Genomic DNA, 12,612 nt, shown 5'->3' on the forward strand with positions numbered 1-12,612 from the left:
CCTCGGACCTGAAGCTGGGTGACACTTTGAAGGTGGGATTAGAGCACTGGCTCATAGCTGCCATGTACCCAGCAGAATAAAGGTCTCATGTGTGGCAGGTTTTCTGTTTCATCATTTCTCTGAGATCAGGGTTTCTGCAATGATGTATTTTATAAACATGTTAAAATGCCACTTGTTTTCTGTGCTTTTCTGATCAGGGAAACATTTAGAATATGTGCCTGCCACCTTTAAACATTTAAAATAGAAGAATACACCTCATCCCTTACTTCAGATTGCCCTAAAGAATTATCATGGCAGGGGCGCCTGGGTGGCTCAGTCGGTTGAGCGTCCGGCTTCGGCTCAGGGCATGATCTTGCAGTCTGTGAGTTCGAGCCCCACATCAGGCTCTGTGCTGACAGCTCAGAGCCTGGAGCCTGCTTCGGATTCTGTGTCCCCCTCTCTCTCTGCCCCTCCTCCACTCATTCTCTGTCTGTCTCAGAAATAAATAAACATTAAAAAAAAATTTTAAAGAATTATCATGGCAGAAATGATGGCCTTCTTTGATTCTGTGTGTGCAGAGATTTCTAGGCCCAGGCAGTGGTTTGGCCTTTGGTCTTTAAAGGGATGCCATGCCGTCGGTTTCCTAAGTGGCCCGGACAGCAGCTCATCATTGGTTGTTGTGGACTGACTATTTGTGTTCCCCTGGAATTCATAGGTTGAAGCCCTAACTCCTCAATGTAATGGGGTTTGGAGATGTTTCTTTTGGGAGGTAATTAGGGTCAGACGAGGCCATGAATGATGGTGCCCTCATGATGACATCAGTGTCCTTATTAGAAGAGACCAGAGAGCATGGTGAGCACAGGGAGACAGTAGAATTGTAATGGTATCCATGTGAAGGAAAAGAAGCACAGCCATCTCCCTGAGGTCAACAGGCTTTTCTTGAGGTTAGCAAAGGAGTGAAATGGGGCCAACAAGAGGCTGAGTGTGAGCCTGGAAACATCAGGCATCATGATATTTCAAAGGGCAAAAGGAAGATGAGGGTGCCTGGGTGGCTCAGTTGGTTAAGCATCTGACTTCAGCTCAGGTCATGATCTCACAGTTTGTGAGTTTGAGCCCCACATCGGGCTCTCTGCTGTGAGTGCAGAGCCTTGCTTTGGATCCTCTCTCCCCCTCTCTCCCACTCTCTCCCCCTCTCTCCCCCTCTCCCCCTCTCAAAAATAAATGAATTTTTAAAAGGGGGGGGGGAGGAAGACAGTTATCAGACCTACACTGTTGATGGCTTTCAGTGAGATCATCCCAATTTACTGACTAATTTTGTCTCCAGAATGTTGGTTTTATATCCAGAAAAATCAGATTGAAAGAGAGTAATGGGAATAGCGTACTGTATTTTATTAAAAAAAATTTTTTTTAATGTTTATTTTTGAGACAGAGAGAGACAGAGCATGAATGGGGGAGGGGCAGAGAGAGAGGGAGACACAGAATCTGAAGCAGGCTCCAGGCTCTGAGCTGTCAGCACAGAGCCCAACGCGGGGCTCAAACTCACAGACCGTGAGATCATGACCTGAGCCGAAGTCAGAAGCTCAACCGACTGAGACACCCAGACGCCCTGTGTACTGTATTTTAAATGTGCACTTCCTTTTCTGGGGTCCATTTATGTGGATGCTAATGTGATTGACTTGACTTCTTAGCAGAAGACCTGAGTTCCTCAGCATCACTTCAGCAAAAATTGTTATGTAATAGTGTGAGGGCCTTTTGATCTTGCTGATTAACATGGAGCTTGGCTAACCTGATTATATGACTCTGTCAGAAACTGGGTTTAGGTCTGTTAGTACAGCATCATGAATTCAAATGAAGCTTCCTTGGGCCGCCTTATCCCACAACTGCTGTATTTTATTATTTGAAAACGAGGCTCCCTGTTTGCATAGAGATAAAGTTTAAGTGTATAATTTATTTTGATTTTAAAAATTAATCTTCATGTTGCTTTTCCTGTTAATAAATGAAACCCTATGGTACCACAACCATGGATAATTCAGCCATCCACTCACTAAATGTATATTAAATGCCTGCTGTCTCAGGCTGTGTGTGTGCAAGGTACTGGGTCCTGTGGTGGAACATAAAGGCAAGGGTCCATGCCCATGCTTGTTTATATAGGAGATAGAAGGCCCTCTGTGATTCAACCCACTTTTCAGCTCTGACCTCTGTCAGTCCTCTTGCCACATGCAGCTGGGCTGGGACAGAGAATGAGAGGCGCTAGACAAATGGCAGCAATCACTCAGAGGAGCAGGTGGAGGGAGGGCAGGCCTATTGCAGTCTATGTTGAAGGAAAACAAAACTGTCCTTGCAATACAGCTGACAGTTTAATATTAAAAGAAACTTTAAACAATTGCAAACATAGTGATTGCTTTGATTGTCTGCTTTGATACAAAGACTGTTGCTCCAGCCATACAGCACTGTACAAAAGAAGTGTTGGGTCTGGGGCATCTGGGTCAGTGTCCATGCTGGGCATGGAGCCTACTTAAAAAAGAGAGAGAGAGAGAGAGAGAGAGAGACAGAGAGAGACAGAGAGAGAGTGTTGGGTCAAACTGACTGAAGAAGATCAGAACATGAACCATAGGGGTGGTTCCACACAAAGACAGTTTACCCAATCACATTGATTAAACTCACCAATACCTATTAAGGGAAGATTGGATGTTCATATCAGAAACCAATGAACATAATTTGTAGTTTGATATATGTAATTACACTCAAATAAATTATAGAGTAATCTGTATATGTTCTCATTTCATAGTACAAATTAAATCATTTTAATGAGTCCCCCTGTTTTTGCCATTAAAAGTCACATATTGAAGATGCACCAATATGAAAACTTTACGGGCAGGAACAACAGTTTGTTGCACTCACTGCTTCATCCCCAGTACCGGGCACAGTGTCTGTGTGTAGACCTTTGTCATGTTTTCTATCTGCCCAGGCATTTTGAATCACTCCTATGTTTAGGAAAGGTCTCACCTTGCAAACCCTGCCTCCCCAGAGTAGAAGCCAGGAAACAAATTTCCCAGCCTCCCTTGCAGCTGAGACAGAGGCACGTGACCCAGACTCTACCAGCCAGCTGCACCCAAGGGTCTTCTGTTCAGAAGTGAGCAACACAAAGAAGAGCACTATGCCTCAAATCTAATTTTTCTAGCCAAGGGGACAATTGAAGCATCAGGCTTTCTCCTCCAGAAAGCTTTCCCTGAACATCCCCACCCCTTTCCAGGTCTACTTTGTCATTGTATCGTAATTATTAGCATCTTTTATTAGGTTTAAATCTGTTGTAACAGTTAAGGTCATACTAACTGTTCTGAGAAACAAATAAAAAATATGCCGTGACTCAAATACCGAAGGAATTTCCCTTTTCTAATCACATGAAGTCGAAGCAGGGTGCCTGAGATGGGCAGCCAGCCCTGCTGCCAGAGATAATTCAGGGACTCGGGCATCGTCCATCTTACGGCCTCACCATCTGTACCACATGGCTTCCAAGGGTGCCTGGCCATTTGCACCAGGCCGGAAGGCAAAGGGCATGGAGAGTCGCACGCCGGTGGTTTTGGGAGCCGGGCCCTGAAGCGATGCTTGTCACTTCTGCTCACCTTCTGCTCAGGACTCAGCTGCATGGCCACACCTAACTGGCAAACACGGTTCAGCTTCCTGTAGCTACTTCCAGGAGAGAGAAAATCATGATAAAGTGCCATATCTTAACTTTTTGTCTTCTCACTTGCTCCCTTCTTCCTCAACCAGGAGAAAAGGTTTGCAGTAAGAAGGCTGATCACAGAGGGGCACCTGGGTGGCTCAGTCGGTTAAGCGTCTGACTTCAGCTCAGGTCATGATCTCACAGTTCCTGAGTTCAAGCCCCACACCGGGCTCTGTGCTGACAGCCCAGAGCCTGGAGCTTGCTTTAGATTCAGTGTCTCCCTCTCTCTCTGCCCCTTCCCTGCTCACAGTCTGCATCTCTCTCTGTCTCTCAACAATAAATAAATGCTCAAAAAATATTTTTTTTTAAAAAAGAAGGCTGATCACAGACAGAGGTGGCTTTGCTCCGGATTCCCTTTTCTTGGCTCTCTGGTGCTTTTTTGCTAAGTAATTCTGTTTGGGGCGCACAAAGTCATTGGATAGTTATTTCTGAATGCTTTGCCTAAAACCACTTTTATCTCCAGGCTCCCCCGGTGTCAATTTGAAAGAGAAAGCACTTAGCCTGCAGTCTGGGCACCGCGTGTGTTCTGACATGCTGGCACGTGGAAGGCTTAGGGGGTTCCAAATCATTGCTTATTGGCCACCCAGAGACTAATGAAGGAAATATCTTTTTATTTCCCCTGCCTCTCCTGGACGTAGGTGCCCTGTCAGCAGCCAGGGAGAGCTGGGAGTATGACTCCGGTGCCAGGGACCTCCAGAGCCCGGACTTGCAAAGTCAGTGGGCCCTGCAGAAGCTTCTCGAGTGTGGCGGACGCTCTTTGCATCAGCAGGCTGCTGCCCTCCACAAACTGCTCACACAGTCACGGCATTTTGGCAGCTCTGTAGGAGGAAGCTATCTGGAGCTGGCCAACACAGTGAGTACTTTCTGGTTCATAAAACACATCTTTAGGCCTGTATGTATTCCAATACAGGTATTTTAATTTTGAGCTCTGGTATTATCTTTCTTATGAAGCTAAACAACCATATACCATTTACAGCATTGCCAATAATGTTAAGTGCTCCACAAACACTTGTGATCAGTGACTTCACTCTTGTCAAAGGCTTTTCAATGAAGTCTGTAACTTGCATGGATTTAATTACTAGAGTATTGACAACAGCTTTTCCATGACCAGAGTGCATATTGATAGGATGTAATCCTTTCTGCTCCCTAATTTGGATGTTAATCCTTTAAAATGCAAAGAGGGAAATATTTCATTGAAAGTTTGAATTGCTTTTTGAAATTGAAGTTTGAATGGTAGAATAGACATCTTGACAATTTCACTTATGTATACTTATAGTCTGCTTTGATGTAGACAACTGATTTTCAAACTTTTTGTGTTTGAGATACTTTTCTGATTCCGACACTTTTGGTGACATGTTCAAAGGAGCTAACAATTCTAAATATTCCAGCAATAATTAAAATACAGTTCTTAGATCCCAATTAAAAGGGCATTGTATAAAATACCTGACCAGTACTCCTCAAAACTGTCAAGGATATCAGAGGCAAGGAAAGTCTCAGAAAAAGAAACTCTCACAGCTCAGAGGAGCCTGAGAAGATATGGCAATTAAATGTAATATGGCACCCTGATGGGACATTAGGTAAAACACTAAGGAACCTGTATAAATTATGGGTTTTAGTTAATAATAGTGTGTCCATATTTGTTCATTAATTGTGACATCTATACCATAATAATGTAAGGTGTTAATAATGGCAGAAACAGGGTATGAGGTATATGAGAACTATCTTTGCAACTTTTCTGTAAGCCTATAACATACAGAAGTGTTCATTTTACTAAAATTCATGAAGTATACCCTTACAGTTTGTACACTTCTCATATACATGTTTTATGTGTATAAAAGCTTGTGACAGGGGCGCCTGGGTGGCTCAGTTGAGCATCCGACTCTTGATTTCCGCACAGGTCATCTTCTCGAGGTTCATGAGTTCGAGCCCCACATTGGGCTCTGCGCTGAGGGTGAAGAGTCTGCTTGGGATTCTCTCTCTCCATCTCTGCCCCTCCCTGCCATTCTCTCTCTCTCTCTCTCTCTCTCTCTCTCAAAATAAATAAACTTAAAAATTTTTTTCAATAAGAAGCTTATGACAAACATAATAAAATGGTGACTGTTCATTGGACTACAGTGAATAAGTAAAAAAAGAAGGGGAGAGAGAAACAGAGAGAGAGAGAAAGAAAGAAAGAAAGAAAGAAAGAAAGAAAGAAAGAAAGAAAGAAAGAAAGGAAGAAAGAAAGAAACTATAACTCCACAAACAGAGGTACACGCTCCCTTAAGGCGATTCCTTGGTGAGAATAGGACCATAATGCAAATGCAGGCACTGAAGTTCTGTGACTTCATTATCACAAGGTGATCACATTATTTATTTTCTCACTGAATTGCAAATTTCAAAATACCGTTTAAACTTGCAGACCTTTGGTAATATCCCTGGACCCTGTGGTAGGGTGCATTTTTGAGCCTTGATTCTTCACCCTTTCCTGTATCTTCACCATTTGTTGTGTGACTTTGGAGTCTTCCTGACAAACGTGAGAAATAATAAATGATTATGGTTTTAACCATTATTTTTAGGGTGGTTTGCTTCACAGCAATAGTGGACTTGGGGTCTGTTCACAGGGAACCATGGATCCCATTTTGAGGATCACCTCATAGAGGTGGCCAGAGAAAGCAAATAGCTTTTCTAAACTGCACACCTGGGTGATCCCTTCTCTTATGCACTCACATTACACATAATTTATGTTCCTTCTAAAACAAATCCTGAACTAATAAGATTAAGTTTTATTTCTTTAATAGCTACTAAGAGCAAAAGACATTTTATCAAGCATCCAAAAAGCACACAGTAATTCACACGGGGGAAGTCTGACATAAAAATTATTAACTAGTAGCAGATTACTTACTAAGGAGTAAAGAAAATTCTAATGAACACATGAGTAGCATGTGTAAACAGTACCCACTCCCTCTAAGGCTGAGGCGTGGTGCTCAAGGAAGAAACAAATTTAGAAGAGGGCCCTCTCTTCACCTGTCTCCATTGAAAGGGAGTGGCTGGGGACCACTGGATGGCAGAGAAATTCCCTGAGATGCTACAGGAGGGGGCTAGTAAGTAGGAAACTTGCTGGAAGCTACCCATTTGGGCATCTGCCAGACTCACTGAGCATCACTAAGAAGGTGCCACTCAAGGTGCGAGAGGAATTCATTGGGAAGCTGCCTGTTGCAGTGGTGGCAAAACCCACTGGAAAGTCCCCCAAATGGTGCCATCAAACTTATTAGGGGTGAGCACCACTGGATGTCCGTACACTTCTGGCCTCCATCCACCCCAAGAGCAAGCAGGGGAGAAGAGTACCACAAAACCAGGATGAGAATTCCCTTCTTCCTCCAGTGTCCCTCCAGTGCTTCTTATGGAATAAATGTTTACAGGGTCAGGTTCAGCATCACAAAGCAAGGCAAGGAAAGATGGATTTGGAGATGAGAGGAAATCAGTAACTGGAACAGGCATTTTTAGTGTTGAAAAGCTTCTGGGAGCTTACTCTACAAACTTTTACCATTCTAAGCATCCCTTCCTTTTCTTCTACAACCAAATACCACCTGTCTTTGCCTTCTACCGAAGACAGTGGATGTTATGAGTTTGAGGCTCAACACACTATTCAAAATGCAAAGGCAACAAGATGGTGATGTACATAGAAGCTTATAGCAGTTAGAGTTTCATCTGAGAAGCAGATGGCTGCACTTGACATAGAATAAGGGATTTATTACAAGGGGTAGATTTTACATGAATGTGGGAGCTGGTGGAGTGATCTGTGCAGGCTGTTGACTCTATGTCTAGGGTTGAGCCTGAAATTACTCTAAGTCTGTCAGATCAGCACACCAGAAGGAAAAGCTGGGTGTAGAGGAGGCAAAGACAAGCCAGCATGCATGAGGACAACTTGGAACCCATAAGGAGACACTGGAACCCACTTCTATCTCTTACTATGACCAACCCCAATGCTGTGGGTGACTCTGCAGGGGCAGTTGGCACCCATTATCATGGAGCTGCACACATACCTGGCCCAGGACTCAGAGAAGCAGGAAGAGAAGACCCGGGGGACCTGGAGCTGCTACAAGCCTGATACACCAGTAAGTTAGTGGCAGATTAACAATAATGTCCAGGGCATAAAAAATATGACTTCTTCACTTCTACCTTCTGGATTTCACACAGAATGTCTCTTGTGGCCATAAAGAATCACACAGGAAAAAAAAAAAAACCTCTGGGAAACATTCCATGTTAGCTAAATTGACTTAGCACCAAGCTACCACAGGCCAGCGGCGAAACTCCCAGTACCGTGTAAACCTAATTCATATGGCTATCAGCAAAGCAAGATGAGACCCTCGGGGAGTTTAGTAAAGAAGAGAGGCAATGGGAAAGGGGTACCATCTGTTCTCTGATGGATTTTCTCTCCAAAGATTTGTATTTCAGGGAAGAGGGTATTAATCGTGATGCTTTAGGTTCTGAGTAGTGACATATTTAAGTATAGGACATAGAACAGGAGCACCTGCCTGGCTCACTTGGTAGAGCGTGTGACTCTTGATCTCAGAGTCGTGAGCTCAAGCCCCACGTGGGGCATGGTGCCTACTTAAAATAAAAAACATACTGAAGTTTTATTTTCTAGCTACAATACTGATAAACCTCTCAAGAAAATACCAATTTCTTGATAGATTCTTTCAGCCACGCTACTTGTTTCAAATATTCATTATCAGCTTTATTAATTTTTACTAATAAAGACATTAACTAATTGATGTTAATGAAAAGTAATTATACTATAAAAGAAGTCATGCACAAGATATAAAGTGTTTGAATCAATACAGAAATTTAATGAAAAGTTAAAGTCATCATTTGTCTCCCCATATTCCCTCATTTAAAATGTCTTCAGGGGTGCTTGAGTGTCTCTGTCAGTTAAGTGTCCAACTTTGGCTCAGGTCATGATCTCATGGTTCATGGGTTAGGGCCCCATGTCAGGCTCTGTGATGACAGTACAGAACCTGCTTGGGATTCTCTCTCTCTCTCTTTCTCTGCCCCTCCCCAACTCATGCTTTCTCTCTCTTTCAAAATAAATGAACAAACTTTAAAAAAATAAAAAAATAGAAGGTCTTCACCAGTTTTGTTTATGTATCCCTGAATTGCTTTTAATTTAGGGAACTTTCCATTTCTCCTTTTGTAATTTTAAGATGCTATGATCATTATGGTTCTTGCCTAATTTGGGATTACCATATTGAAACCTTTGGTCGAGAGGATGTATCCTGGCTGTGGTTAAAGCAAGCAGATTGTTCTGTGAGCACCCTCTTCTGGGCTCTGAGTGATTGCTCAGAATCAAAGAATAAGAGATTCTTCAGCACAGGGCAAGCTTATCACCCTTTAGGTTTTCAGAGAATTGGGACAGTACAAATAAAATATTGGATTTCTGAGAGGAGCTACAGAAGTGTCTAGAATATAGGGTTGATAGAAACTTATCAGAATCTTGAACCATTTACTTCCAAATGATTGAAGCTGAATTAGAGTAAATAAACAAATTAGTGGGTTATATGGAGAGGCAAATAATCCAGTTGACTTTGTGTTGTTTGTTATTTGAAAAGCCAGCTATCGCTGTTTCATGAGTTTTCCCTAATATTTCAAATGATGACATTATAAGCAGAGTTGCCTCATTTTGATGCAGATGGAGTAATTCTGTGCATCCTGTTGTCCAAGGCCAGCTTCCTTTAGAATCCTTTGGACAATTTGGCTTCAAATTTGCCCGTTTTAAAGATTTAATTTCATGCTTAAAGTCTTTTTGCAAAAGTGGTTTACATTTTCCCCTGTGTTAGAAGTCTAGTGAGCTATGCATTGTGCCAGTGTCTGCTGTGATTTACATTTTTAAAGGAGAAAAAAAAAAGACAGTTATGAGTTGTGCAAATACAATTAGTGAATTTAAAAAACGGGAGTAACGGGTCTCCTGGGTGGCTCAGTCAGTTAAGCATCTGACTCTGGATTCCCGCCCAGGTCGTGATCTCACGGTTCATGAGTTTGAGTTTGAGCCGAGAGTCAGGATTCTCTCCCTCCCTCTCTCTGCCACTTCCCCACTCATGCGAGTGTGTGCGTGCATGACCTCTCTCTCTCTCTCTCAAAATAAATAAATAAACATTAAAAAAAATGGACATAACAAGTTTTGCTACTCTGTTTATCCAACAGTCCAAGCAGCTTTTTTTTTCTTTGGTGATAACATACAGGTGTTGGAAGTTGAGTTAAAATGCTGTCCATTATCATGCAAATCTTCTATATGATCATAATTATTAATATAATTCACTATTAACTCAACTTTATTTGATGTAGAGTTCAGAGTGATATTACTTTGAGGAATACTCCAAATCCACTTATTTCAGCCAATACAGAAAAATTTTCAAAATGTATGTAAATAAATAAGGAATTTATCAGTAAATAAGGAAATAATAAGTAGTGGTGAGACAGATAAGAGTTGCCTTTTTGGTTTAACCACTTGACCAACGTCTCATGTTTCATGCTAACTTTTGATTTGTTTCCCTTTTCTTTATTCCAAGTATGGGATACTGAGGTTTTTTAATACTTTTCAGCTGCCACCATCCATATCCTATCTCCCTCTTGTTTGGATCAGCTGCCTTGGTGTTTTAGAATCAAGGGGTGTGAAAACTGTCAAGACGTTGTCAACATTTTGGAACAGAAGGATTACTGGTGGCCCTTTCAAAGTCCTATTAGAGCTCCTTACAAGCCATCTCATGCTACAGGAGATGGAGCTTTGTTGGGCTTACTGTTTACAAATGAAGGAGAATAGAAAATGCCACCCCAAAATATGAGTGTCAGAGTTAAGGACATGTCACCTCCAGATGTGCCACTTTGGTATTTTGATTATTTTGAGCTTTAGGCCTTGAAAAAACAGCAAGTTCAGGGAGAGACTTTCTCTGAACTCCCTTTATCTGACTAAAGGAGTTTCTCCAAAAGGAACTCAAATTGATCCCCTCTCGGAAGTTCATCAACGAGAGCAAATTCACTCCTATTACAGGAGAGAAGACTAGAATTTGACCCCACACCCAAACTTGATCACAAACTGCCATTCCTTCCATCTATTCTTCTAAGAGCCCATTCATCTTTCCTAAAAGTCGTTTACTCTCCCCCTGAGAGTCCTATATCCCCCTACCCTTTCCCTATTAAGATAGTATTTAATCCTGAATTCTAAGCCACCTCAGGGAGGTATTCATTTTTTCTGGGCATCTCCATTGTATACATGTTAATAAACTTTTGGTTCTTTTCCTCTTGTTAATTTATTTATTATAGAGGTCTCCACTAAGAACTCAGAAGGGTAGAGGGAGGGCACCTGGCTGATTCAGTCAATGGAGCATGTGACTCTTGATCTCTAGGTTGTGAGTTCAAGCCTCACATTGGGTGTAGAGATTACTTAAAAATAAGATCTAAAAAAAAGAAGGGTAGAGGGGAAAATTATTTTTCCTCCACTACACTATTAATTAGGATCTAGACTCTATAAATCTGGATATGAATTTGCAGAAGATTGGTAAATTATCAAATGATTTTTGTCTAGGTAAAGATGCAAATTATTTTTTTTCCAAGCAGAAAATATAACCTCAAATGTCACATTTTATTTGCTCTGATAAGACATTAACCAGTTTTTTTTAAGTAATCTCTATACCCAATGTGGGGCTCAAACTCATGAGCCCGAGATCAAGAGTCATATGCTGAGTCATAATGGCGACTGAGCGAGCCAGGCGTCCCCATTAACCAGTTTCGTAACTAACTTTGACGTCTTATTCCAGCATTTTCCCCGTTGTTTATATAGCTTCTCCTATCCTTTGTGTTTGTTTTTGTTTTAATTTTAATGTTGATTTATTTTTGAAAGAGGGAGAGACAGAACGCAAGCGGGGGAGGGGCAGAGAGAGAGGGAGGAACAGAATCCAAAGCAGGCTCCAGGCTCTGAGCTGTCAGCACAGAGCCCAACATGGGGTTTGAATTCGCGAACCATGAGTTCATGACCTGAGCCGAAGTCGGATGCTCAACCGACTGAGCATGGTGACTCCTGTCCTTTGAATCAGCATTACCGTCCTGCTAGGTTCTTCAATAAATTAAATAAATCTTAGAAAAATATAGAATGTTCATTCTATATTTATATGAATGTCATGGTTTTTCCTTTTATTGAAAATTATACTTTGACACTCTATTCTTTTTTTTTTTTTTTTTTTGATTTATTTACTGCTGGATAGGATAGGATAGGGTAGGAGTTAACAAATGCAGCACTTACTGGTTGCCATGTAAATTACCCCGTCATTACCTTTAGATTAGGCTAGACCCAGTCAGCCTCGTACTAGCTTTTTCCTTTCTTATTTCTTATAGGACTTTGAATCATTTTCTTCAGGGGAAACCTCTTGCACTGGTGGTAGAAATTCAAACCGGTGCAGTCACTTTGGAAAACAATGTGGAGGTTCCTCAGAAAATTAAAAATAGAATTACCCTACAACCCAGCAATAGCACTACTAGGAATTTATCCAGAGGACACAGGAGTGCTGATTTGTAAAGGCACATGTACCCCAATATTTATAGCAGCACTATCAACAATATCCAAATTATGGAAAGAGCCCAAATGTCTATCAACTGATGAATGGATAAAGAAGATGTGGTTTATACATACAATGGAATACTACTCGCCAATGAAAAAGAATGAACTCTTGCCATTTGCAACAATGTGGTTGGAACTGGAGGGTATTATGCTAAGGGAAATAAGTCAATCAGAGAAAGACTAATATCATACGATTTCACTCATATGTGGAATTTGAGAAACTTAACAGAAGACCATAGGGGAAGGGAAGGAAAAATAAGATACAAACAGAGAGGGAAGCAAACCATAAGAGACTTTTAAATACAGAGAACAAACTGAAGGT

At 41.6% G+C, this 12,612-nt stretch overlaps 1 protein-coding gene and 1 long non-coding RNA gene across 4 annotated transcripts in view; one reads left to right on the top strand and one right to left on the bottom strand.

Moving 5' to 3' along the window:
* Positions 1-12,612, top strand: part of MCC (MCC regulator of Wnt signaling pathway) — a 433,554-nt gene that overhangs the window by 111,900 nt on the left and 309,042 nt on the right. For both annotated transcript variants that reach the window (XM_086682183.1, XM_086682115.1), the window contains exon 3: positions 4,342-4,556. In XM_086682183.1, the coding sequence (XP_086538309.1) occupies positions 4,342-4,556 (215 nt within the window). The remainder of the gene's footprint in view (positions 1-4,341; positions 4,557-12,612) is intronic.
* The window catches only part of LOC147584215 (uncharacterized), a 99,056-nt gene that overhangs the window by 54,266 nt on the left and 32,178 nt on the right, over positions 1-12,612 (bottom strand). Inside the window, exon 5 of one of the 2 annotated variants that reach the window (XR_015242452.1) lies at positions 6,012-6,206. The exons of the other annotated variant lie outside the window; for it this stretch is intronic. This is a non-coding gene — a long non-coding RNA (uncharacterized LOC147584215). Of the gene's footprint in view, positions 1-6,011; positions 6,207-12,612 lie in introns of those variants that run through there. 2 annotated transcript variants of the gene reach the window in all.

Source organism: Puma concolor, chromosome A1 (assembly GCF_028749965.1).
Source record: "Puma concolor isolate L17-30 chromosome A1, mPumCon1.1.hap2, whole genome shotgun sequence".
Classification (NCBI taxonomy): domain Eukaryota; kingdom Metazoa; phylum Chordata; class Mammalia; order Carnivora; family Felidae; genus Puma; species Puma concolor.